The following is a 27,765-nucleotide window of genomic DNA, read 5'->3' on the forward strand; positions in this document are numbered from 1 at the left end:
TATAAAAACAATTGTTTTATTGTAGGGTTCCATCAAGTATTTTGCTTCCCAAAAGGGTTCCGTCATTTAAAAAGTTTGAGAACCACTGATGTATACGATACATAATCTACTACTATAGTACTGGTAGACAACATCTAATCCGTGCTTAATTTATTTGTTTTCCAGGGGACATGTGGTATGGTTTTTGCAAGTACCACGCTTATACGAAAGGGGATGGCAACCGGGGAAGCAGAATGGCCGTGGCATATCGCTCTTTACCTCACCGAGGTAGGTAACAAGGGCATTTAATTTAATGTAATCTACCATCAATTATGAACTATTCGTGCTAAAATACGAATTTTACACTTCTGCTTTAATTCGAAATCCAACACATAGGCACAGTGTATTGCGCCTGATATAGTAGATAATATGTAGTCCACGTATTGAAATCGTTATCAGAATGATCTCAGTTTAGCGGTAACTAGTCATGCTCTCGCGACGATCTGCAGTGTATGACATGCCCCGAATCCCGCGCCTTTATTACTCAAAAAAGTGCTCATACGAGTGTAACTGTTGTATATAATAAGTACTAGCTTTTGCTCTTGTTTTTTGCCGTAGATTAAAAATCATATTAAAATACATGTTATAAAACTACCAAATGCACTCAATAACTCTTACTTACAGAACACGGACAATGCATTCACCTGCGGAGGTACCCTGGTATCGCATCTTCATATCATCACGGCAGCGCACTGCGTCACTCGGAAGGAATCGCGTCGGATCTGGGACATAAACAGATTCCACGTGTTGCTAGGGGAGAACACAACTTGGAGGGATCAGCCGAAGGCGCCCAGTTACGATTTGTAAGTAATTGTTCCTGCGTAATATGCCACCTATATCTATGTGGCATTTTTATATATTTATCTGGCATCCCTGGTTGAACTCTAGCAACACGAGTCGCACTGTAGTAACACAGATACGCTTCATAGACATACAAGCGCACGCGCAAGCTGTCGTCATCGTTGCTCAATTAAATATACATCATATATGATTCACGAAGAATCCCACATCTATACTTAATATTATAAAGCTGAAAAGTGTGTGTTAAAACGCGCTGATTCTAGAAATACTTAACCGATTTTGTTTTTGTTTTTTTATTAATAAGAATCTACACTACCTACTACTGAATGTTATAGGAAAATTTTCATCCCGGGAAAATACCTATCTCGGAAAAGCTGTTTGACGCGAGTCAAGCCGCAGGCAAGAGCTAGTCTATATTAATGAAGTATAGCTAATACGCCCACAGTTTACCAATATATGTTACGTTATTTATAAGACTAGCTTTTGCCCGCGGCTCCACCCGCGATATAAAGATTTTCAGGCTAAAGTTTTCCGTTATAAAAGTAGTGGTTTCCCGAGAGCCTATATTCTTCCCAGGGTCTCAAACTGACTCCATACAAATTTCATCTTAATACGTTGGGTAGTTTTTGAGTTTAACACGTTCAGGCAGACAGATGCAGCGGGGGAATTTGTTTTATAATATATTTTTTAAAACTTTTTAAGAGGAACAATCCCGTCATAGTTGCATAACTTTAACCGTTTACGCAGCGCACGCAACGGAACTGCACTCCGCGAACAAAGGGCTATCCAACGCAAAAATATTTTTTCAGTTTGGACCGGTAGTTCCTGAGATTCGCGCGTTCAAACCAATGACTAAATATAAAGAGGACAGGCCTCAAAAGTTAGCTATATGAATAAGTTATATTTATGTTAGGGAAATCGACGCAGAATTGTCAATATATATGTCTATCTCTTTTACTCAAAGCTTATTTGGAACGCAACAAAAAACGACAAAAATAATTGCTTTCTTCGCATATGGCACTATTTCGTTTACTTCAACACACTGGGACCGCCTTGCGGCAGAAACGCTCATTTTATGCTGGCCAGTCGGCAAGTACATGTAGTGTCAGACGATGTAAACAAATCTTCATAAATATTGAATTTAAAGTAATATAATCATATTCTCAATTGTTCAGTGTGTTTATTAGTGTATTTGTTAAGTTTCGAAAATGACTCAGTGTTGTGTGAAAGGATGCAAATCGAATTCACGCAAGAAAGACCCCGAAATATATTTTCATAGGTTAGTAACTGTTTTTACCGAAAATTAGCAAATATCTTTGTATAATTACTTTTTGGATGTGTTTTTATCAATTAAAATGATATGTGGATCTGGTTTGTTAAGCTTTGGACCCTTTTAGGCGTGATTTATACACATTAAAATCATTATGTTTGTTTACACACGAGCTTAGGGATGGGTGGGTGGATTTGTTTAGAAATTATTGATATCGATATTTTAACAGACGCCCGTTTATCAGTTACGGTTTTTGTCTTTGGAAAGAATGTTAGAGCACACATCAATATTGTATTATTCAGAACGACAAACTAAGTGAAATTAGAATATTTTTTAAGATAACCAAAAAATTTAAAAACCAAGGCAAAATGAATTGAGAATATTGAGCGACGTGATTGGAATCCTACACCAAATACATATTTCTTTACATTTTGAGAAGATATGCATAAACCACACGTTTAATTAACGCGAGTAAAGATAACTGTTTTCCAACAATATTCCCGATAAGTAAAATAGTAATGATTATTATACTTCACCTAATAGTAATATTACTTTAATATATTGCTATGAATAAAATTAGAATTGTTACATAAAAGAATAGATAAACATAAAAGAAACAACATAAAGATGAAATGTAAGATATATTTTTACAATTGGCGGTCTTATGTTTCGAGCAACCTTTGCATGCACGGAAATAGATACATAATCATATTGTTGTTATTGCAAATAATTATTATAATTGATTATCTTAACCACCATTTTTACGGTCATTGATTTTAGTTTGCTGAACCATAGTTATGTTTCTCGATCAAAGAGCATAATAATAAAATAAAATAAAACCAACCAAATAATTGCTGGCTACGCTATCTTATTCCATTTATCATGTATTAAATAAATATCTTAATCTGTAACTTAAAGTTTTAGCAAGGAATAGTGCAACATACAAATATATATCAAACACAACTGGATGTTTGTCACAACAGGTACTGCTTTGTTTAACAATTGTTACTTATAAATCAGTTTCAGTGTGTTTGTTTACATTATGGTTTGTTATATTTATATTATGGTAGATCCTAACCCCTTTCGTATTTGATCTTTTTGGGGCTTGTTTGTCTCTCTTAATTCTTCGATGTCGATACAAAATTTTCGGTACTAGCATATCACTATTGTAAGGGGCGGAGTCGGCACCATTTTGTTCATGAAATGTGCCGCATGTCACGTGACCATATTACCCATCCTCTATACTTCTTTTATCATTGGTTCAAACAAACGAACAAACAAACTCTTCAGCTTTATATAATAGTATAGATATGATGGTATTATACTAGTATTATGAGACATGTATTAGTTCTGCGACATAATGGGCAGTACTTTGTAATTCAGTTAGGTTTTATCATGTAATTAGCAAATAAGATGCTTATTTGCTAATTAGATGATGCGGCCGAGCGGTGATACGTCTTTGTGTAATAAATAATGTTTTTGTTTTTCTAGTTAAGTAATATAGATATCCATGATGACTACAATCCGAACGGGCAGCTTCGTGACATTGCAATTTTGACGATGAAAGATTATGTTGCCTACAGCAAATGGATTCAGCCCGCTTGTCTCTGGCCCGAGGAGACGAAAGCGTTGGACAACGTCGTAAACCAAATAGGAATAGTATGTGTTAAGTGACAACATACATAATATTTATTTTAAATGCTTTATTCTTTTTAATATTATTTTAAGTACTTCTTATCGTAAATGCCAGGTTATTAAAAATGTTTGAATATTTAGAATTATGACGTTTGTTCAAACTAAACGCAAGAACCGTTAAACGATACGTTCGTATATTAATGGAACTTAAATTTAAAACTGTTAAAATTAAAAGCGAATTGGAGTCAAATTTTTTGCAAAATGTGGAGTTTTCTGTAATTTCTAACTTTAAAAGTAACAGGATCGATTGGCATAAAAAAAATGATTTTGCACTTGCCCTTTTTCTTACCGAGTTACATATTTTCCAAAATTTATGAATGTAGATCTTAATATTTTGAAAAATGATGGACAGTTAGGTTTAGTTGAGGTAACGGACCATACTGCCGCATCAAAATCCACCCTGTACATTATCGCCTTTATTTTAGGTAGTCGGATGGGGCAATGATGGCAAGAAAACTAGTGTATCAATTCTGAATAAAGTCAGCGCGCCAGTAGTAGACAACTTGACTTGTTTGAAATCCCTCCCCTGGTTTTACAATAAGTACATCTCGGATTTCACCTACTGCGGCGGTTTCGGTAATGGTCAGTATATTTTTAGTTTTTTTCCTATTAACGTACCAATAATTTGATTAGATGTTTATGAAAACAGCATCTACGTACACTTACGGCCAGATTTGAACCTTTCCGACGAAGCTACCTCAGTAACAGTAGTAAGGAGCTCCCAAGTTTAAAGTCCCTCTTGCCCTATACCTACATTAAACTAGGCTAGCACCTAAAAGGTTCCACTGCCCTGTAGGGCACCCAACACATTTTGATTAGGGCCGGGCGCCACTGGTTCTAATGCTTCGGCCTGGGAACTTCTGAAGGCCTTCAGCAGTGGACATTCTGTGGCTGTTGATTAAAGCTTATGAGTTTGTGGTATGTTTTTGTATCTGCATAGCGACATAGAGTACAAAACTCTCCAGAGAGGTCTACGTAAGTGATGGTGTTCCGAGATCAGGCTGTCTATATCCAGCTTGGAAGCTGGAGTATTTTTTTTGTCTGGGACAGGATTATCATATTTCGTCAGTTGACTTTATTTGACCGACACTCCACTTACCATCAGGTGTAGTGAACTTTGTCATACTGGTATAACAGTTCCTAAGCCCGAGCCTCCCCCAATAACATACGACATGATACTTTTCTACAATCATTAACTAATAGTAAACAAAACAAAATATAGAACTGACATTAACATGTGATAAAGCTTTTGTCAAACAGCGTACAGGATGGGACGACACGACGCTGGCGCTCAACTCTGTGAAATCGAGGCACCAACCCCGACGATTATATGTGGCATATACGTATTCTATATACTATATAATAACTTACTTTATTGCAACAAAACTAACACAGAAATAATAACATTGAGAATTACTTAGACAATAATTGACCTAAGTATTTCAATAATTGCCCATTATCACATTACAACTGTTCACATCTAGCGCCGTCAGCTTTTTGACCAAAGCTTTAATCTATCGCTAGACTTATTTTTCTATTAGCGTACAAAATCGTAGAAAAGCATCCTTGTATGCGGCCCCTGATAGACATACTGGTGATGTGATACTGTGAGTGATATCAACACGTTATTTCTTTAAACATTAACAGTCTTACTTATGAAAATCTCGCAAAGCTATGCTTAGTTAAAACACAAATTTACTCGATCAGCTGTAAGTCAAAACCCGCCATATTGCCTCTAAATAAGGTTTAAACTAGGAAACCGGTGATTTTTGACAGCTATTTAAGCAATTCTTAACCACCTATTAACGCTAAAACAAGTTTATAAGTAAGACAGTTAAGTTCCAGATCATTTGTTCTTTTACCTAAAATATATTTCTTATGGCAGGTTCTGCGCCCTGTAATGGAGACAGTGGTGGAGGGATGATGTTCAAATTGGGGCAGTCGTGGTTCCTTCGAGGCTTGGTGTCAGTAGCAGTGGCCGACGAAAACAGGCTCTGCGACCCTAATCATTACGTAGTTTTCACAGATGTGGCACAATTCCTACCTTGGATTAAAAGTATCGTTACTGATTAGAAATAGTATGCTCATATTAATAAAAAAAAACGAATGCAAGGACGTCACTTTGATCACCATCAAGAAAATAAATAGTGCTGTAATCATAGAATAATTAAGATGGAACGACAGCATAAAACATCAACCATCTTTGTCAAAATAGAAAATTATTACCAATTTATATTTGGTTGAATTTATATATTAATGTTAAAAAAAATAAAAAAATATGATGAGCATTTACAAAGTCATTTTATATTTTGAGCAAAGTAGCGTGTTTGCACTGAAAATGCTCAATTTGTATGTAGTTGTATATATTTATAAACTCAAATACAGACTGAACAATTATAGGATGTATGCACATTTTATATAAAAAATAATCTATGTAACTCAAATATTTCATTAATTAACACCCACTCCTATATTTTAAAACAATATCTAAAGAATAATTTTCAACGGGCAAGTAAATATAAATTCATACTAGGAACAATGTTGTGGTGTGTTACTGACGAATTCACTCATATAAATTTGTTAAGATCTCCCATGAATAAAAGTACTTAAATAAACAATGCGATATGTGACCAACACATCTGATGTACTTTAAAATATTCATGGCAGCTATACAAAATACACCGTTTGTGATTTTCCGAAATTTTGCTCCGGCAAAAACACGCCTGGTGTATGCGTCCACATCCTTTTACTTTTTTTAACACACAGCGTTCCTGGTATGTTACTGAACAATGGCCTGATAAAACGTTTCTAGAATATCATTTTTTTTTAATCTTAACTCGTGTAATAATAATAAAAATTATACTTGTAATTTTACATGACAGTGATAAAATAGGACATGTTTTTTTATCTTCAACAGCTTGGAGGTGCAAGTGTTAAGTGTAAGTATATTGAAACAACATAGATAATATTATGTTATATTTTTTAAAATAAAAGCAACTTAGGTAACATAAACAAATACCCAGACTTTTGATAATTACAGCAAACAAATTCAAAAGTAAGTAATGGGAAAATTTACAAACCATTTTGAAAGGAGATACAAACGATTAAAAATTAAAGTATTTTCAAGGGTAGGGTCCGTTTCACCGCTGACTAAAAAAATTGAGCAATTGTGTGAAATGCATGACGTAAACTAGAAGCACATTTTTGGGCCGTGTTTTCGTAGAACCCAAACCTTTAGTACCTAATAACCAGAATTTCTATATTACATATTTCAGGGAAGAAGAAAATCTAAATAACCTACTTTTAAAATAATACTATTATTAGTCCTGTGAAGTATTTACACTATACACTACACTGACAATAATAGAAAAATTCCAACACAATTCCTACAAAGTTCTAATACTAAAACTGATTTTTTCCTCACATCAGTTGTTTTATTTTTCTCATTTCAAAAGCTCTAAGCTGTATTCACGGACCAAAAAGAAGTCTTAGTTATGGTGCCTCGTGCAACATTAATTCATTGACCTGCTAAGTCGACCTATCCTTTCTAGCCAATCTTAAATGGCCATCTTTTGAACTGCAATAAGTAGAGGATTGTGTTTGTCTAATAATTTGTTTTTATCGCGAATATAATATCAATTCATACCAGAAAGAAATTTAGCATTGTACGAAACTCGGAGTGTACGAGTTCAACTTACATTAACCGGTTTTTAAATGTAACAGCTTTTAAAAATTTATAGCAAATACGATGGAGACCGAACCAGTTTAGCAGATTTTCGGAGGCGTAAACGAAAAACTTTTCGTGAACGCCAAACGTAAATGCGGATTTTAACTATAATGTGATCTAAAAATATCTACTAAAACCACTATTAACATAAAGTCGTGTTTAAGGAAGTGAGGCGTATAAAATATATTGTATTTGAAAAAAAAATATAAATAATTTATCCAACTTTATAGTAAATTTAAACTTTCATAACACTCTGTCATAGTTTATTCAAATTTATAAAATATACACGTTTTGCCAGCGGTGAAAGTTTACAAAAAAAAAAACAATATTACGTATAAACAAACGCAATATAAACTAAACCAAAACTCCTCGTGAAAGAATTAAAACAAATTATCAAATCTCCATTTAAAAACCTTAACTCTGGCATGGGGGAAATATTTCCTCATTTTAAAGGAACTTGTAAACGACCAATATTTCCACGGCAATGGTTAGCAATGCTCGGCGACACAATACGTATCTTTCTCACTCTTAATTATCAGAAGATGTATTAATAATATTAAATATGGCCATTACATTTCGTAAAATTGCCAAAATTTAACACCTTGCCAATAAATATGTCTGCCATACATTGACGTAAAAATATTGACCAATTACAAATTTCCTAAGGAAATATGAGGAATTAAATTGGGCGACACAGACGGCCAATTCATTCATAGGCCAAAACTTTATTTCATTATCAATTATCGACAATACATCTTATCGCCATTGCAATCAATGGTACTCTATTTTTTTTTATATGATGATAAAAATATACCATTATCTTGCCAAAGCCGTTATAACTGTCTACACAGTTTTTTTAGTCATCCGACTTTGTAAATAGTGTTACCACTAAAATTGTGAGATGTATACATATTAAAAATATCAATATCATGAGCTGGCTAAAGGGATATAATGATACACGTCAAAAGTGTTTAAAGATCAAAGTACTCGTACCCGAATGTTTGCCAATATTTATTCTAATAAAATGATGTTAAAATATATATTAACTTAATTCGTTTTTGAATGTTTTTTATCATCTAGTGTCTCATTTAACAATGTTCTGGTACTTTTAAAAAGGGATTGAAGCAATTTTTCCTATTTATAGAAAATGAAATTCTAAATAAAAGTTCGACAATAAATTAAAAAAATAATAAAGTAAAGTGAGTAAATGTCGTTTATTTCACAAAATGAACAATTTTGTAAATCGTTAACGCTAAGCAATTTTCTATACCTAATTATTTTTTAACAGAGTGGACAAATTATTAACAAACCGCGTTTATCCCTAAACACTCTTGATATGTATATTACTGCACTGTTCATTTCCCATGCCATTCGAACTTTTAGGTTGTTTGCACAGAAATTATATCACAGGACATGCACTACGAATACACACGTAGATATACTATTTACAAAACTCAACATGGCCCGAATAAAATCGACTGTCACGTACATTCTCATTTCATTTTAAATAGACATGTATATCTTAATCACATTAGGGGCTTTTCTTTGACATGACGCAAAAGAAATATTCATTTAACAACACTACGATATGTCGCGCAGTGAACATAGCGCGAGTGCGCAATGACACACTTCGCGTGTATAAATAAGGGCTACGGGCTCGCTGCTAACACAACAAGTGTGTTTTAAAGTCTTCACAAAACTGCGTATATTTTGTCGCACTGTTGTAACCATCATTTTAGCATCTGGCAATATTTTGTTATATGCCAGGCGTGCAGTGCCATAGAAAACGTATAAATAGGTACTTCTTTTATACGTCATTTCATTGTAATATGTAACTCCATTTAGGTTTAAGTCCTCTGGCAGACACAAGACAAATTGTCCAAGGTTATTTATTTCTGTCTTCTTTGACGTTTAAAACGGCATAATTTCATAAAACCGGCCCCCGAGATCAATAAAGTTCAACATAGCGATTATAAAAATTAATAATGTTGCAACAACAATGCTCGCGTTTCAAAACGAACGCCAGTTACAACTAAGAAAAAATATCCGTCAATAAACGTTCTCGATCACATGCCTGTTCTTCATTCACACGAAAAACTCTATCCGCACAAAAGAACTATATACATTATGTGTTTCCAATCTCTAACCATCAAACAATAACCTTATGTTACCAATACGGGGACGGCCCGTTTCTACATCTTTGGCCTTTAAACCGTTCCTCGCCGTTAAATCCTGGTGTCCAGGCAAGGTTTCTGCCTCTGCCAGATCTTGGAGTCAGTTTCCCCGGGACTGGGTAGTTGGGTCTGCTGGCGCAGGCGCCGGGCCGGCATCCGTTGCGTGGTGTGGTTGGATGGCTGCCACCTAGCGGTGGGGATGGAAAACTCTCCCAATTATCTGGCCCCACGCAGCTGTTGCAACCCCATGCGTAATCGCCTGCAAAATTTTACAACAGAAATAACAATCAATTTCAAAATTTTAAAAAATTTGTTTTACTCAAAGGCTCGGCTATTTATTTTATATAAAGTATGGAATGATGGACTTAACACTTAATTAAGTCACAGCTTTCTCCATTTAACAATGTTAACACAAATTTAAAATACCATATTAGAAAATGTGTAGTTTCTTGGCTTAAAAAGTATTTTTATAAGTTATTCTACGTATCTAGATCTCATTAAAATGAATCCAGCCGTTTCTGATATTAAGCGGAACCAAAAGACTGACAAATATTTTTATGTTAAGATTTGGTATGGATACAAAGCATGCATCCATATAAATTAAGACAAAAATATTATTAAATTTTTATCAATTCTGTTTTATTAACTTTACCTATTATTATAATTTCTAAACTTTGTTAAATCTATGGATACGTAGATTAATAATTTAATACGCTTCATTCATAAGCATTTATCATTAATTCCAAATAAGTACTTGATAATAAAAGAAATTTTAGTAATAAATATTCCTGAATATATGAATAGCAATAAATACACACACGTAAAACAATATAATAAAAACACGATCAATTAATAATAGTTTATTTTACATCTCTATGACTTTTTGGCCAGAGTTTGGAAGAGAACATTTCACATTGATCGCTTGATCCGACAAAGGTCTTACGAACATTTCAAAATCTCAATACACTAATTAATTAATATTTTAAATAAAGAACAAGAATTTCAGTACAAAGTAAAATATGTTGACGATACAGGATATTTTTGAGATTAATAATACAAATAAAAGATGGCGCTGATCTAGGAAATTTAAATTGCTCGACACTGACAGCCGTTTTCAAAACGATCTCAAACGCTTTTTTCAATCCACCGCCAAAATGGACGAATGAGAAAAACTGCGACTTATTTTGATTGGTTTATTCTCGCGATCGGATCGAAGATTAGGTTTGTTTATTAAAAACGGCCGTTAATCTAGTTCTTTTTGATATAATAATTATAAAAGGTAATCAAATTATGTTTCACTACGCGTTGCTCGTGGTCCACGCGCATTAATAGATGAAAAAAATTTAAGACCCATTGTATTTTTCTGGGATACCAAGTAACTTATATCATCAAAAAGACATCCCATCTGAATATTAAATTACACCAAAATCCATTTAGCCGTTTCTGCATTTTCTTTTGCCATATATCCAAACGTTCAGAAACTATACGATAGTGAAAGATATACCCCATTTCTTTTAATGACCGGACCAAAAGGCTTTAATACGGCAGGTAATACCACAGCTCTGCATAGTTTCAAACGTAAATGCATATAATAATACATGTGCATAGAATGTATTATTGAGATTTAAAATATATTTATGACTCCCCAACGATATATGTAATAAATCATGAAGTGTAAAATATAAAATCATATCATCTACTTCAATCAATTTTTCATGATTTTTTTATTGCTTTGAATGACGAGACGAGCTTGCCATTCGCCTGATGGTAAGCGATACGACCGTCCATAAACAGTAGAAACACCATCCAACACCTTGAATTACAAAGCATTGTTTGGTATTCCACTGCGCTCGCCATCCTAAGTCATGAGATATTAAGTATTATTATGTCCAGTAGTTATATTAGTAATTAAGAAGTATTAATTAAGTAGTTCATTTCGAATAAAAACAACGTTAGGAACAATTATTATTATACCCAAAAAGTCGAATATCGTCTCGAAAGTAAAATCGCAATGTAAACTAATTACCAACAAAACTAAAACCTATTTATTGCTAAGAGATTTCATAAATGGCAAATATAAGAAAAGTTAAATATCCATTAACAAATACCGGAAACGTGTTGAGAATATAATGACTATTTTAAACATAAAAAAAAATAATTCGCCAAAGTAAAGAGTACAAACTTAAGTTAAATTCGTGCTCACAAGTTATTTGAAATAATGGGATTTGGGTCGTCTCTAAAATCAATTAGCGTTGGTCTCAATTATTAAATAATTTTGTCGATTAATTAGTTTATATCGATAAAGTTCTTTATAGTGACCAAAAGAAAATCAAGACAGATTTTAGTCCTGCAATCCCCAAAATATTCATAAATATAATATTTTATTTATCATTTATCAGAACATCATGGTACCTATATTATTTTTAATTATTTCCTTTTAAGTGAAATGTTGTTCTTTGAGAAGTTTGTAACTGACCATTCGTAACCCATATCGTCACATTAAACTTGTGTACTGTTAAAAACCTAAATTCATAATAACAAAGATTTTGCAAGGCCAAATTCAAATAATAAATTATTCATTTAAAATATATCTTAAACAATTATTGAGTTTTTAATGTCTACACATAATTCGCATTAACAATATCCCACTTTAACATCTCTGACATACTACGTTAAATTAAATCCCTTTAATGAATAAATAACCGTAAAGAATATAATACGAGGAAACCTTATTTGAATAATGACGTAAACACCAATTAACAGATTATTTTGGTAACGCTACAGGTAGTGTCATAACACTTTATACAGAACATGTAACCTTTAAAGAGAACATTAGACAAAAAACTAGACGACATAAATGTATTACGTACTTAAAAAAAACTCACATATTTCTATTTATAGGCCAATCAAATTCGTAATAATTTATCTAGGTAATATATATTGTTATAATATGCAGCGTTATTTTAAAGCACTTATCGAGTTGTACCATTTCAATTTGATCTCAACGCTTATTCATATTTTTACCTCCAAATGTTGGACCCATAAAGGGAAGTGACCATAGACCTTTATAAAAATATGTACACACATAATGTTCGAGTCTATGCTCGTAACAATTGTCTATGGATTCATCAATCAAAAACAATATATTATAGCGCTTATCTCATTCAGTAAGTCATACTTTAATGCTTTCATATAAGAATAACGCCCCTTAACATGTGTTTACATTATCATTTAACAAGATATCTCACGATTAGAGACTTTATGTACCGACAGTACTTAGAAATTACGCTTCATTTAGGCACGATTCACATTTTGGAAACTAACACTAGCATTCTAGAACTATGTAAATTGGTTCAGAGAGGAATCTTGGCTTCAAAAATGATTCGGGCAGTTAATTTATTAAGTCATTCAGTATTACTTTTCAAACAAACTGAAACAATATCGTTTAATTCTTGCACAATTAAACAAAGCGAGAACGTGTGATTAATTCATTTTTTTTGTGTGTTTAAACTTGAATCACAGAAACCAATGTATAAAAACAAATCTATCATATTCGTTTGTTCCTTACTCGGTAGTCAGTAATGTTCCTCAATGAACATAGTATATAATAGTTTATAATATTAATTATACATCATAGTATTCTCTAACCTAAAAATGGGGACAAGAAAGGTCGTGAAATGTGTCAGGATCGAATTGAAAATTGGGACTGTAAAATGATTTTAATATAAACTCCTAACTTAGCAATCGATAAAATATAGAGTAATCCGAACAAAGTATATTATCAACGCTGTGTTTAAAATTAAAAAAAAAAAACATGTATCGATAGTCGATGTTTAAAATTTTATATTTTTTATATGTATCGATAATCGATATCTGTCGATTACACATCCCTAGTCCTGACACAGTTCACCCATTACATACATAGAAAGGACAATCAAGGGGACACGAATAACACTGATAGACTCCGAAACAACTACAGAACGTAGGAATCACCTCTGAATATATTGTCAATGTACTAGCTCCTTACAAAATGAACGCTGGTCGTGGCTAACAAAAACATAAAATTGGTGTGCAAGTTTTAATTTAACCCCATCTAGTGACATATATAAGGAATTCTTCATTCTAAATCATGTAACGGCAAAAAATTGCCTAATTCAAGAATATATTCACACCACGCTTTAGTAACACAATCTATTTATTTATAAATAATACGGCTGAATATCGCGTTTGATGTTAATATAGTTTAAGACAAGCCAAGTACAGCCCGCGCGCGGGCTCAGAGAAAATTTATGGAATGTTAATTTGATGGTTTAACGCAGTAATTTTATCGATAATAAGTTATCGACGTAGGTAAGGAAGTGTGAAATTTATTACGTCGTTAGGTAATATCGATAAAATTATTGCGTTAAGTCAACATACCATAAGATTCTTCGCAGCGCCCGCGTGCATCTCAAAAATGAATTTTATTATAATTGCGGTAGACACTAATTACAATGCGCAATGTCAAGCAGCGTTCATGATGATAGGAGACATAAATTTCATACCAAACTAACATTAATACATGTACACAAATTATTTTACATTTATGTTACGTACAGCAAGGTGTTAATTAAATTATATTTTAAAATTCTAAAAGCTAAAACATTAAATTATTAAAATACATCATATTCATAAATAATCGAAGTTTAATTTCCTTGCATGCTAAATATAAAATTAAATAAACTTTAAGTTATAAGGGAAATGTTACAAATCAATAGTGATGTGCAACAATGTGTCAAATATAGTTAGCGATTTAACACGATTCGAATAAAAAAAAAATGTGCTACATTTCCCTAATAAGCTATTAAAAGAAGACTTATTCAAATTAAAATAAATATTTAAATATTTTCTGTAGCTAAATACTGTTATAAATTTATAAGAAATATCCCAAGGTATCTATATTGCAGTCAATAATCGCCAACAAACTATCCTTCAACACATTATCACACGTCACATAATATAAAACACGGCCAGTCAAGCGTACTACATTCGCATATTGATTCTAAACTCTGAAATATATGAAACTAATATTAAATCGTTCCTCATATACATGTAACTAGCTATATTGTAACAGACAACTATTATTCTATTGAGCACATCATAATATTTCTTCATAAGCCGATAATGTGAGCCGTCAGTCGCACGAAAATAAACTTTATTATCAAATAAAAAGGTACAGGTTTGAGCAACTATTTTTAGTTTAAACCCATTAGCGTATAAATAACCTCATATCCCAAAAAATAAACACCATGTATATAGTGGCTTAAGACTCAAACGAAATGTAGGAAATTACAAAATCAATAACGAAGAAATTAAAGATATACAAAGTATAGTATAATCGAATAAACTGATTTATATTCCAACAATGGCCTACTTCGCCCGTAGCGGCATCAATGGCGCTGTGATTCTTCCAAGCCATATTGATACCATCTCGGTTGATTCAAAAGTATAGTCTCACTAATCTAGGAGAAATCTAGACATTTATAAATATACATAAACACACAAATTGAAAAACTACAACTTTCTTTAGAAATCGACGATAAACAATTTACTCTCGCGCGACCGACGGCGCATGTTAAAAATTAAGAAATTGACATTAGCACAACTTATGTTTATGTAAATAATTCATAATCATACAAATAAACAACTATTTATAGAAATACATAATTATCACACACGCGAGTAACATCGTTGCGCTTGATAACAAAAATGTATAATTTTATTAATAATAATAATAACATAACATGGCCCATTAAATCAATGATTCCATATTGTTTATCGTAAATATGAATATAGCAATATAAACTCTATAATAAATCTAAAATAAAAATTACATATAGTTTTAAACGCAACACATTAACAATTAAACACAGCATATATACGTAGGGCCGTCGGGTACGCCGCTAAAAACCTACGAAATTTAAACCTGCTATAGGGACTGAGATAAGTGTTTCGCGGTCCGGAATCAATCGAATAAGCCGACATAATAGTGTCGACTGACGAAGGATAATGATCTCTTGTCAATCGATACTTTATTTCGATGCCACCCCCTTACTGTCTGATGCAGTCACTTTTCCTTGCCCATATCAAAAAGACAGGTTTTCTTAGAAATAATGAGACCTCAAATCCAGAATTAATATTACAACCAAGAGGCACACTCAACCGTTTTGATTTGTAACATCAACTCGGATATAAACAAAATAATATATATAAAACATACTAAGTATCTACAAATCTTAACATAATCCTTTTATTAAAAGAACCATCAGTAAATCATAGTACTACAGATGACACATCACAATTATCAAGCGCAACAACATTAAACATCCTACTCTAAAATATATTTAAAAAAAAACATGAGGACAAATAGAAGAAGAAAATATAAATTTAAGTCTTATACTCTTAAATCTTATTGGAAAATAAATACACGCTGTGAAATAACTAGACAATAAAGTACTTCATAAGTTCGCTTTATCAGTATCTATTAATTTTATATGTGACGCATACAGAGTGTTTTTATTTTACGTATTGCACACAAAATAATTTTAGACTTAGTAAAAGAATTAACGTTTGTTTATCTCCTAAATAATGTAATTTGTCGTAGTAAAAACTATTTTTATCGTTATACCTAACGATATTTGAGATATAAACATTATTCGTGCACTCCGTATACTGTCACATATTCAATGTGTCTTCTACAATCTAACAACATTCTAGAAAGATCTAGATTTCTTTTAACAGATTTCTTTGTGCTGAAACTGGGACCCTCGATTAATGTATCATAATTATAGATCTTCAGTGTAAGGCCAAATTACTGGCATACTTAATAAATAAAGAAACCATTACTTGAATAAAACTGTAAATGAATTATGCTAAAAAAAAGGACAAAAAGAATACTGACAAAACAAATTTTTAAAATTACCTAACGTGGGTGCAAGTATAAATGAATGTATTTATAGTGTGTGCAAAGGTTTTAAAAATTACTACATTCCTAAAAAATATTAAATAATTACTAAGGTTCGTAATTTCTACAACAGTCTGGTTTCATTTCAAATTACTAGATAGTCATAAGGTCTATATTTAAATAAGGCTCTCGTTTTCCACCTTGCAGATAAATCTCGCTATTCTTTAATTGCCATTCGGTAAATATTCCATTATTTTTATCGAAAATATAATTATGACTCAATTATTTGACAAGTATAATCTAATATAGTGGAAGACAATATCAACACCATGTTATACGTATACTTAACAATTAAATCAACAGAGCGTTCATGTACCAAAATACTATTTCCAACAGTTTCTGAACCAAATCAGCTTCTTTAAATATAGACCTTTTTTCCATAAATGTTGAACGTAAACTATAAACAACTGACTAAAAAAACATTCAGCCAAACACGAAGATTCTAGTTTAAAGTATAGACAAACTTTAACATTTTAATAAGATTACAATGTAACGCGTCATGTCAGTCATACACCTAGTTACTGTGGACATTTTTGTCATCGATAAAAAATAAATAAAAACCATAAAACTAAGATAATTTAACACAATTATTATTTGTGTAATCTGGGTAACTATTTAATTGTTTGTCAAACTTGACTGAGTGACATTTGATTGATGACGTCACTAGCAATATAGCAGACAGAACTATCATATAAAAGCTGATAAATATTATAAAATTGAAATAAACGCGACTAGCGATACCTATGCATTTCACACGTTTAGGATAATTTATAAAAAAATATATTTTTATCAACGCAAAATTGCACGAGATCTAAAAATGTCCACAAAACTGGCAATACCGTAACACATAAACCTTTATTATTACATTCAAGTCTTTCTCTATATTACACTTAATTTTAAGTAAGAAGCATTCGGGATTGTAACAGTGGAGAGGGTTTAAGTAATTGCAAAGTAAGGGTCAAAGTTTTTCAAATGATTACGGGTATGAATTTGAAATTTTATACACATTTTACTATAATTTTCTATTTCACTTTAGTTTACTTTTCTCATAATTTTTAGATGTTTCTTTTAAATAAGAGAGATTAATTTCCCACTACAACATTAATTTAATTCCAGAGAGATAAATATTCCATTAAAATTGTCAGACGCTCTGAAGTGCGATGTTGCTTTATTTTATTTCATTTATCAAACCTATTACACGAACTCTCGCAACAGATCCGCACTAATTTCAAAACCACACCCGCAACATTTGAATCTTATATTAAAGAACACTACACTACAGAAAACGAAAAGTCCACTGCCGTCTATATCCTCGTATCGGAGAGACGGAACTTTTTACAGTAAAGCCCTTTTCAAAACGGGCGATGGTGGCTCATGTACGACGACTGGTTGTAGAAGTCGCGCCGTAGGAACCTGTTCGCCTGGTTACCGTACATTCCGTAATTGGCCGTGTAATCTTGCCGGCTGTGCAGCATGTCCAGTTGGTCGAGACTGTGATGCCGCTGCGGCACTATGGGCACTGTGTCTCCGGGGCAGCGTGCGCAAGTTTTATTATTATAGACAGATACATTGCCTGCGGTAGTAGCAATAAGTTTTCTAATATATCTTCGGAAATCCTATTTTGAAAAAGAAAAATACGCATCTCCTGACAGGTAAATCATAATACTTGTTACAAAAAATACACTAACCTCCTTATTCATAGACGCTATTTATCTAAGGACGGAGTATCGCTGTGACAACAAGTCTGTTTCTGAGCTTTGTTTATCTGACAGCCAACTAGATTCAAGTTGTATCTCAATTTTAGCCAATCACAACGGCCTTATGCCTACGCACTGCAAAGGCTACCATGCCGTCAGCACTGAAAAATAGACTTGTTATCACAACAAAGATAGAACTTAGATAAATAACGTCTATGAATAAGGAAGTTAGTTTGTTAATAGCAAATAAATATATTTAATACCCAAATCACTGCACGTATCTATGTCGAAGTTCCCTAAATCCAAAAACTTTTATCCCTATCTAGTTATCCGATTTTAGAATCCTTTCAAAGATAAAAGCGACTATAATCCTGCTCGAAGGACCATAACACTCTTTTGCAAACTGAGGCCGCGTTTACAATAAAAAAAAATAAAAACAATAAATACCTCTGTTGTGGTGGAAGCCGGCCGCCCAGCCCGCGTAATACGCCGCTTTTTGCTTGCCATGCTCTTCCGCCACCTAGAAATTGAAATAATAAATTTATAGTTACAATTATAGTTTACTGGTGGTTGGTCTCTCATATGTGAGAGTTCGCCTGGGTAGGTACCACCGCAATGTCTATTTCTGCCGCCAAGCAGCAGTGCGTCATTGTTGTGTTCCAGTTTGAAGGACATTGTAGCCAGTGTAACTACAGGACATAATAAGACTTAGCATCCCACGTCTCAGAATGACAAGCGCAGTGGAATACCAAACAATACTTTGTAACTCAAGGTGTTGGATGGTGTTTCTACAGTTTATGGGCGGTCGTATCGCTTACTATCATGCGAACGGCAAACTCGTCTCGTCATTCAAAGGCAAAAAAAAGTTACTAAATGTTAGGAAAGTCTTGTATTCAGGATATATAATATCTGCTATGTTCATATCTGCATTTCTGTTCGTTGACGACTAATTAATATAAGTATTAGTTGCCTCTGCTACAACTTTGAGAATAAAAGGCGCATGTTTGTGTGTATTTATTTTTACCAGCAAACAGCAGTGTGCAAACACTGGGTGAATAGTGAAAAAACCCCATACTATTTATTTTATAGAAACACACGAATCTTCAAATTACCTTAACACAAAGCGGCTCAGTGCCGCCCTCTGGTATGACATTGTTCAACGCCGCTATCGCCTCTTGCGCTTCTTCTCTTTTGTCAAATCTGGAAAGTAACAATTTATTTGTTTATGTTAAGCGAATTAGAACAGAACGAGTCGCGTTTGAGAATGGATTGTTAGAGAATTATTGGACAGTGACTCGGCTCGGGCCTTGGTATCGTGAAAGTCTAACAATTCACAAAACATACATCGATACCTGGTTTCAAGGTTTCAAACAAAAAGCTAAATGTTGTTTCAATTAAGAGTCGTCACAGCATACACATAATACAAAATGAATAAAAGGATAAAACATGGTAAAAAAGTGGGCCGAGGGAGGGGGGATTTAAATAATTATAATAACAATGACACAAGGATTAATAATAATAATAAACCATAGAGACACGAGTGCTATAAAAGCTGTTATGAATATTGTTTTTTTTTTTATTCATTTTGATATACGAAGGAGTTGGAAATATTTAAAGTCTACATTTAAGGGTACAGTACATACCTAACAAACGCTACGCCTCTAGGTGTGCCGTTGTTCTTGTCCCTCAGTATGTGCTTCTGCACTATCCGCCCGTACTTGCCGAATATCGTCTCGAGCTGGTCTTCGGTGATGGCACGCGGCAAGTTCGTCACGTACAGGTTCGTGTCTTTTATGTCTTCGCCTGATGGACGCGCGTATGATACCTGGAATGAAAAATATATAAGTCAATTAAAAAAATCTTGTAATATTTGATGACGTTCATATCTGTCCATAAATAGCAACGCCACCCTTAATTTTAAATTATATAGTTTTTAATGTCTGTTAATTGCGCTCTTGAGACTTTTTTTAATTCTCATCACAATCGGTTAAACAAATCGTGGACCCCCCCCCCCTCCCCTTAAGTAATATAGAACAAACATGCGATTCGTGACTAACTTCAGTGTGAACTGAACTGTATATCTATTTATACAGAGGCACGATTTGTAAGCACACTCGTGATTGGTCGGTTTGAATTCCAACGTGCCGATGTTTAAGGCAATTGTTTCCGTAGTGGATCCTTGTTATCTTTTGACTTCAACGTGCCATGAGGCTATTACACTTTGGTCCAATCTTGTTGGTGATAGGATATGTTTTATATCAGCCCGGGTGGCGTCCACCGTACGCAAGGTGTTAAAGCCCATGTAAGCGTGTCGCGTTCCGGGATCAATTGTATCGAGTGCCGATGTACCGGGGTAAACATGTCTCGTCAGTCAACATTCTATTGGAACCCACTCCACTCAGCATCAGATGCAGTGAGGTCACTTTGTCGTCCGCGTTTAAAAATAACACGAGCTGGACTCTATCATGGTTAATATAGATTATGACTTGTGCCGGATACTGTGACTAGCGTTTTATCAAAATTATAATACACTAGCGACCCGCCCCGGCTTCGCACGGGTGCAATGCTGATACTAAATACACTACAGAAAAACTGTGAACGTTGTACATAAAAACATGGCGGCCCGCTCTGGCTTCGCACGGGTATAACATAACAAAATAGCTGGATGTTATTATACATATGAACATTCCTCTTGAATCACTCTATCTATTAAAAAAACCGCATCAAAATCCGTTGCGTAGTTTTAAAGATTTAAGCATACAAAGGGACATAGAGACAGAGAAAGTGACTTTGTTTTATACTATGTGGTGATATAACATATAACGTACCTTTAACCGTTTGTTTCTGAGCTGGTATCCGTTGAAAGTGTCTATGGCTCTGGCGGCGTCCTCCTCGCGCGTGAAGTTCACGAAACCGAAGCCGTAGCTGTATCCAGTCTGGAAACACGAAAAAATATACATTTTTTTAATTTCTTACTTATCCAGATATCTCATAGAACGGCGCCTTAAATAAAAAAAGGAATTTTCACGCTTACTTTGCCGAGTGGTTTAAGTCGACATATATTTATTAAATCATCCACATTATTAACAAATTCATTTAACGCTCGAAAAACATCAAACCACCTTAAAATCCTTCATAACCCTGCAGCTCTCGATGGGTCCAATGGTCATGAACATCGCGTACAAGTCCTTCTCCGTCATCGTCTGCGGTAGGTAGTTGACGATGAGGTTCGTCTTGCACGTGTCCCCGCCGGCCGCCGACACGCCGCCGCCCTCCGACATGCTGCCCCAACAGCGAGCGCCCGCGCCCGCCCTGCCTCTGTACTGCTGTTGAATTTGCTGGAAATATCGATGCGGAATCAATAAACAGCGTGAATTCGAAATGTTCGATATTTAAAATGAGTGTCTTGATTGGCTTGGATTTGGCTTGTGCTAACAAGTCTGTTTCTCAGTGCTGACGGCATGGCAGCCTTCGCAGTGCGTATAGGGCAATTGTTATTGGCTAAAATTGAGGTATCTCACAGCATTGCTCTGTCCTAAGATAAAAATACGTCTATGAATAAGGGGGTTAGTCTAAATAATAAGTATTTTAGGAGTGCCCGAATGAAATGAAAACATTCAATAAACCTAAAATTCAATTCAAAGTTTACGCAAACAAAAAGAACGCTTATATTACAGTTCCATTCCAAAATTAAACACAAAACGCTGGCTAGCTGTAGAACAAAGAAAAAAGACAAATACCTTAAAATAAATAAACGAATAAATTAAAAAACATTACGGCGGCCCACAAACAGCGATTCCCGAGGCAATAGTAGCGTCAATTCCAAAACAAACAAGAGCCGGCAACTTCTACAATTAAACGAAAAAAATATAGGGCATCACGCGCGACCATGACCCGGCGGTGTACCGCCGCCAATGATTTGACAAACGTTCGACTTTCATGTCCCTTACCTTATAATGAAATATCGTGAAAACGAATAGACATGTATTCAGTTAAGACAAAATTTTGTGAGCTCGTTTACAAATATCTGGCAGGCTAATTAAATGTATGAGAATACTTACATCTTAATGTTATAATTTTAAATTAATTAAAGTAGCTTTCTGTATCTAAAATTTGCTTGGTCCAGTAAATGATTACGGGTTTGGTTATATGTATTATAGACGTAATTTTACTACAATTTCCTTAAATCAGATTCCTAAGTTTCTTAAGTTTATAATAGGTACTTACTAAAGAAATAATTACTATATTCAATTAATATGCCATATAAGGATAGTAGAATTATAGCGTTTGAATACTAATTAGTTAGTAAGTAATATATACTCTGTTTCATTAACTAATTAGTAAATTAAATTAATTGTGAACTCTATGTATTCAACAGTCGTGCAATTACGAATGGATTTAATTTATTTTAGCATTTGCTTTAAGTTTTAAATCTCGATATTAAATTATTATAGATCTACAATATAGCCTACATATACATGTATATAACATATTAATTAAACATACAGTAATTTTCAGTATATCTGATATACGGAAATAAGATTCCGAATTTAATAACCCCGCTACTCAAGTAAAACAAAAACCTTCTATTTCATTAAAACAGTAGCACGAGATAGCCAATATCTTCGCGCAGGTAACATTGGCAATATTCCAAAGATCTTATGGAGACTACTTAGATAATTTATCAAAACATGATAGAATATGATATAATACATTGAGGCCAATAAATTTTCTTATGTAAGTGACAAACGAGTACAAAATGAAGAGCGAATGAGATGGCATTTCTGTTAATGTGAAAATACTCAGCGATCGGACGGAGCTTCGGGAGTTATTGAATTGTGAATGGAAATGATCAAATTAGGACGTTCTCAGAGCTTACAGTCGCAGATCAGTTATTAAGCTGACATTATTTCTAATAGTAGGGAAAAAATATTGAAAGATAATGTAAATTATATTAGCATTGTCTTCCCCAATCTCCTCCTAACACATCAACAAAATTATTGACTATCCCTTCAGTACTAAATAAGAACTGTATAATTAAACTTTGAAACAATAATTGTTTGTAAAATTATTTGCTACCGTACGGCAAACGGACGATAAATCTCTACAAAGTAATTTTAAACGGAATAAATTAAAAGTTACCTCATTAATCCATTAAGTTAACCGCGCCATGCCACCAAAGCCATGCGCAACAAAAATCTACCGTATAAAATTATAACAAACAATAACAATATACCAACACCAAATATTAAGAGTTTATTATAGAAATCAAATTTTTGCCTATTAACTTTACTTATTTTTCGGTTATGTCTCATTTTCATTCCCTTAGAAAGAGTCACAAGTTATATAGTATTCCGAACAATTAATAATTAATGTTCTGAAAACAGCTGTTTCAAGAATCATCCATGAACACTACAACCCACCGGCGACTTTCAGCGCATATAGAACGAATTGATTCTTTCATTTAGATCACTACCAATATGATGTCGCACCCTCTTATTAGGGATTTAATTACCCTACAAAATAAGAATAGGGCACGATTTTTCGGCCACTGCCAAATTCAGAAAGTGCACGCATAGATCTTAATAAGACTTGTAAGTCCTGGTGATTCGAGCTAAAAAAGACACGTCCGATTTTTTCTTATAAGGGTAGCAAATTGACCCCACTTCACCCGATGGTAAGCGGAGTGGGATCCAATAGGATATAGGCTGACGAGAGATGATTATTCCTCTGAAGCCAACACAATTATGCCGGCCTATTTGATGCCGGTCACCCTAAGTGGACCACCATGGTGGGTTTTAACACATTGCGTGCGGTGGTCGATATCCGGACGGATACTAATATACCGGCTCTATTATAGTTGGTCACACACAAATTAAAGCATCATAAAAACATGGTGCTACTAAAAATAAATAGAATGTAGTAAAAATAAATAGAACCATTTATTTGTTTGTCAGCGAAACCTCCCTTCTCATCACGGGAGGCGTGGGTGTTAGCATTAACGGTTAAAAATAAATATTGTATCTCTAAGCTTGAATTAAATACAAATATTTTAACGAATGAAAATACATTTAGAAAAACACAGTACGATATAAATACGTCGTGTGCTGTCATAGTAAATCCATTATGACAAAGGTTTTACAAATATTCAACTGCAATAGTTACATTTAAAAGTGTCAACCAGCATTTCACACAATTAGACATTTTCCAAAACACAAACAACTTTTTTATCATTCAGTTTAAGTACTAGATTTTAGATAATGAAATATTACACATTTGTGTGTTTTTATTGTTTCAAAGATTATACCATATTTCTTTTTTATTTTTTTTAGATCCAACAACAAAAAAATATTTAAACATGTTTTAAAACAATTTTCAAAGCTACAGTAACAACCTTAGCGTTCATATTCCATCAATACCGTCATGGCAGTCGGTACATGGTTTTTTATAATCCCGAATCGTGGCTTACGACAAAGCGCGATAGTTTATTGTGACGTAATGAACGCTTGTAAAGCTTCGTTCGCTCGCATCGTTCAATGTCGAAAATAAATAACGGTATCTACTTTTCTCAAACTTTACACTGAATGCAAACTTCACATGTCTTAATATAATTAAAACTTCTACGATACTTAAAATAAATTTATCCCCGATTCGTATCGTAACGCGTGGTCGTGATACGTATCTTGCATTGGCGTTTGGTGGCGACAAGGGGCCCTGGCACATTTCCAATGTAAAATGGAACTTGCCTCTTTAGCAAAGCTTTAGTTGCGGAGCTCATTAATAATGGATTGTTGAGTGGGTCATTAGCAAACTTTTTTTGTATACAACTTGAAAGGGCTTAGAAAAGATGTTTTATAATAATTAAATAAATTGCCTGGGAATGGAAATTTCGTTAAAAAAAATTAGTCTATTAATAATCATAATAAGTGATGAGATAAAACAATGATAATTGTTGAAAGATGCAATAGAAGTTGGCCAAAACTGGTACAGTCAGTACTGACTAAATTATTATGCTGCAAGGAAATATATAAAACAACAATGAATTAATATATTATATAACTAAAATCGTATAATAAAATATAGAAACAACAGTATCATTAAATAAACCAAACACTACAAAATAACTATATGAATACAGAAAAAAAAACCATATGAAACATAATAGCCCTCCTATTATATACTAAAACATTGCATCTTGCTTACTTGGATGAGTCCGATAACTATATTCAAATAAACTCTAGGTTAAAAAAAAATTATACTGAGCTTTCATAAAATACTTTTAAAATAAATGTTGAATGAAAAAAAAGGAGCCACAACTCACAAACAAATAACAAAAACTGAGTGCAGAAGTATGAGCCAACTAGATTTTATGTAAAATCTACATGGCTGATTGTTCATATCTTAAATCTTTTATAATTAATATTTTCATCTGTCTAATTACAGGCAGCTATTGGAAATGAAAACTTGGTTTATTAAACTGATTAAATTCTAGCAGAAATATTTTTAATTTTAAGTATAAAATTTCAAATAACAGGCACAATAATAATCTCAATTGAAATTAAGATTGCCACATATAAATATAGAAAATTTTATGTGTAGCTTAATTTTTTTTTAAACGACTGCAAGAAAAGAAGGAGGTTATCAATTCAACATGTATTTTTTTTTAAATTGATTCAATTTCAAATTTCTTAGAGTCAATACATATTTCCAACATTATCATCTTGTTAAAAAAATATACACAATATATATGTTTGTTTACACATTTTCTAAATATGTTTCAGTTATGCTACCATCTACAACAATAACCTATTACCTAAAAGGAAATAAAATGTAAAAAAAAATAACAGCACAAAATACTGCAAGATAATAATAAAAGATACTTATAATCGGTGTTTAAAAAAATCTGCAGTGACAATAATATAAAAGTATGTTGGATACTTGACTTATAACCACAATATACCAAAAAGGCTCAAAAAGATGAAAAATATTTTTGTGGAAAGTATTTCAATTGGTGTTAAAATATGCAAGTCAATTATGCCATATCATTCAGGTAGCAATATATTATGCAAGTATTATCTACCTACTTATAGAAACATATCTATTTTATTCAGTGAAATATATAGTTCAGAAAAAAAAAATGTTTGAAAAGAAATTACTCTCTGTTTAAATTTTATTTACTCTTTTAAACATGGTGCAGTTGTTTGATTAGTATGGTTATACTTTATGGAGAAAGAAACAAATCCTGAAGGATCTAATTTCCATAAGATAATAAGAAATCGGTATAAGATTAATGTTGTTTCCAAATTTGATAATTTTTTCAGCAGTATCAATATATAATTCAGACAGCTAGGAAAAATAAAATGGCATTCTACTAACAAAATTCAAGTACTCACATTTTCCAATGTATTAAATCCCCTGTCCCAGCTACTAACAGGAGTTCCACTGAACAAGTAGCCCGGATATCTGTCGCACATCTCTTATCTATTTTGTCAACTTGTAACTAACACTTTAATGTCTAACCACTAAATATATATTGAGCAATAATTTTACAACATTTTTTTTTATATTTGACTTGAAAGTATGACTTGCTGTTATACCTGAAATAAAAAATGCTTGCATTTTATTTGACAACTTTTCATTACACATTGAAACCAATATTATTGTTTTATTTGCCATATGAAAGTCTAACAAAAATAATTGAGTTTTACTTATTGTTACAATGTGCACAGCACACAAATAACACCGCTTATTTGGTTTTTAAATTTGAAAAATATATGATACTTATATATTTGAAAAATATATAAGTACTAACTTATATATTTTATAATACCGTAGTTTCCAAGAATTTAATAATATTATTTTACTGGAAACAAGTATAGTTATTTTATTTCATTGATTAATTAGGGGAATCCTTACAAGAGGTAAATACTTAACTAAATAACAATGGTACGTGGGAAATATTTAGATCAAACAGTCCTTATATTCTGTGTGATGATAGTTCTGACTTTTACGGCGGAATAAATAATATAAAATAATAAAATATTTACTAACGAAACTGACACATTACCGAGCCCGTAGTTTACAGATAATCGCGTAATACAAACAGATTTAAACAAAAAATAAATGACTTACTTTATGAAACACGACACATAAAGATAATCGTTTTTCCAAATAAACTATAATATTAATTTTATGACATTTTTTTGCAAATATTATCAGAAACGATACCGCAAATGACAATCTACACGACAGTTCACACTTACCACAAACAAAATATACAGATAAAGAATTGTTATGGTTTGCCAGGTTAATTAAATATATTATCCTTTTAGGCGGGGCGTATATATCTGGAATATCAT

General features: G+C 33.0%; 1 protein-coding gene and 1 pseudogene across 2 annotated transcripts; one reads left to right on the forward strand and one right to left on the reverse strand.

Moving 5' to 3' along the window:
* Positions 1 to 6,243, forward strand: part of LOC119188848 — a 27,037-nt pseudogene extending 20,794 nt beyond the window's left edge.
* A 524-nt stretch (positions 6,244 to 6,767) lies between these two features.
* LOC115441312 (sex-lethal homolog) lies at positions 6,768 to 27,664 on the reverse strand. 2 transcript variants are annotated; one of them, XM_030166044.2, is made up of 8 exons: positions 27,539 to 27,664; positions 26,800 to 27,003; positions 21,529 to 21,744; positions 21,235 to 21,342; positions 20,050 to 20,231; positions 19,519 to 19,606; positions 18,854 to 18,926; positions 6,768 to 9,965 (listed from the first exon to the last, which is right to left on the reverse strand). In XM_030166044.2, the coding sequence occupies exons 2-8, from the start codon at positions 26,878 to 26,880 to the stop codon at positions 9,700 to 9,702; spliced, it is 1,014 nt and encodes a 337-aa protein (XP_030021904.1). In that variant the 5' UTR covers positions 26,881 to 27,003; positions 27,539 to 27,664; the 3' UTR covers positions 6,768 to 9,699. The 2 variants fall into 2 exon arrangements, with proteins under 2 accessions (XP_030021904.1, XP_030021905.1); XM_030166045.2 differs by lacking the exons at positions 26,800 to 27,003; positions 27,539 to 27,664 and adding an exon at positions 25,610 to 25,628.
* Between the last annotated feature and the right edge of the window lie 101 nt (positions 27,665 to 27,765).

The sequence above is a fragment of the Manduca sexta genome, chromosome 9 (assembly GCF_014839805.1).
Source record: "Manduca sexta isolate Smith_Timp_Sample1 chromosome 9, JHU_Msex_v1.0, whole genome shotgun sequence".
NCBI classification, from domain to species: domain Eukaryota; kingdom Metazoa; phylum Arthropoda; class Insecta; order Lepidoptera; family Sphingidae; genus Manduca; species Manduca sexta.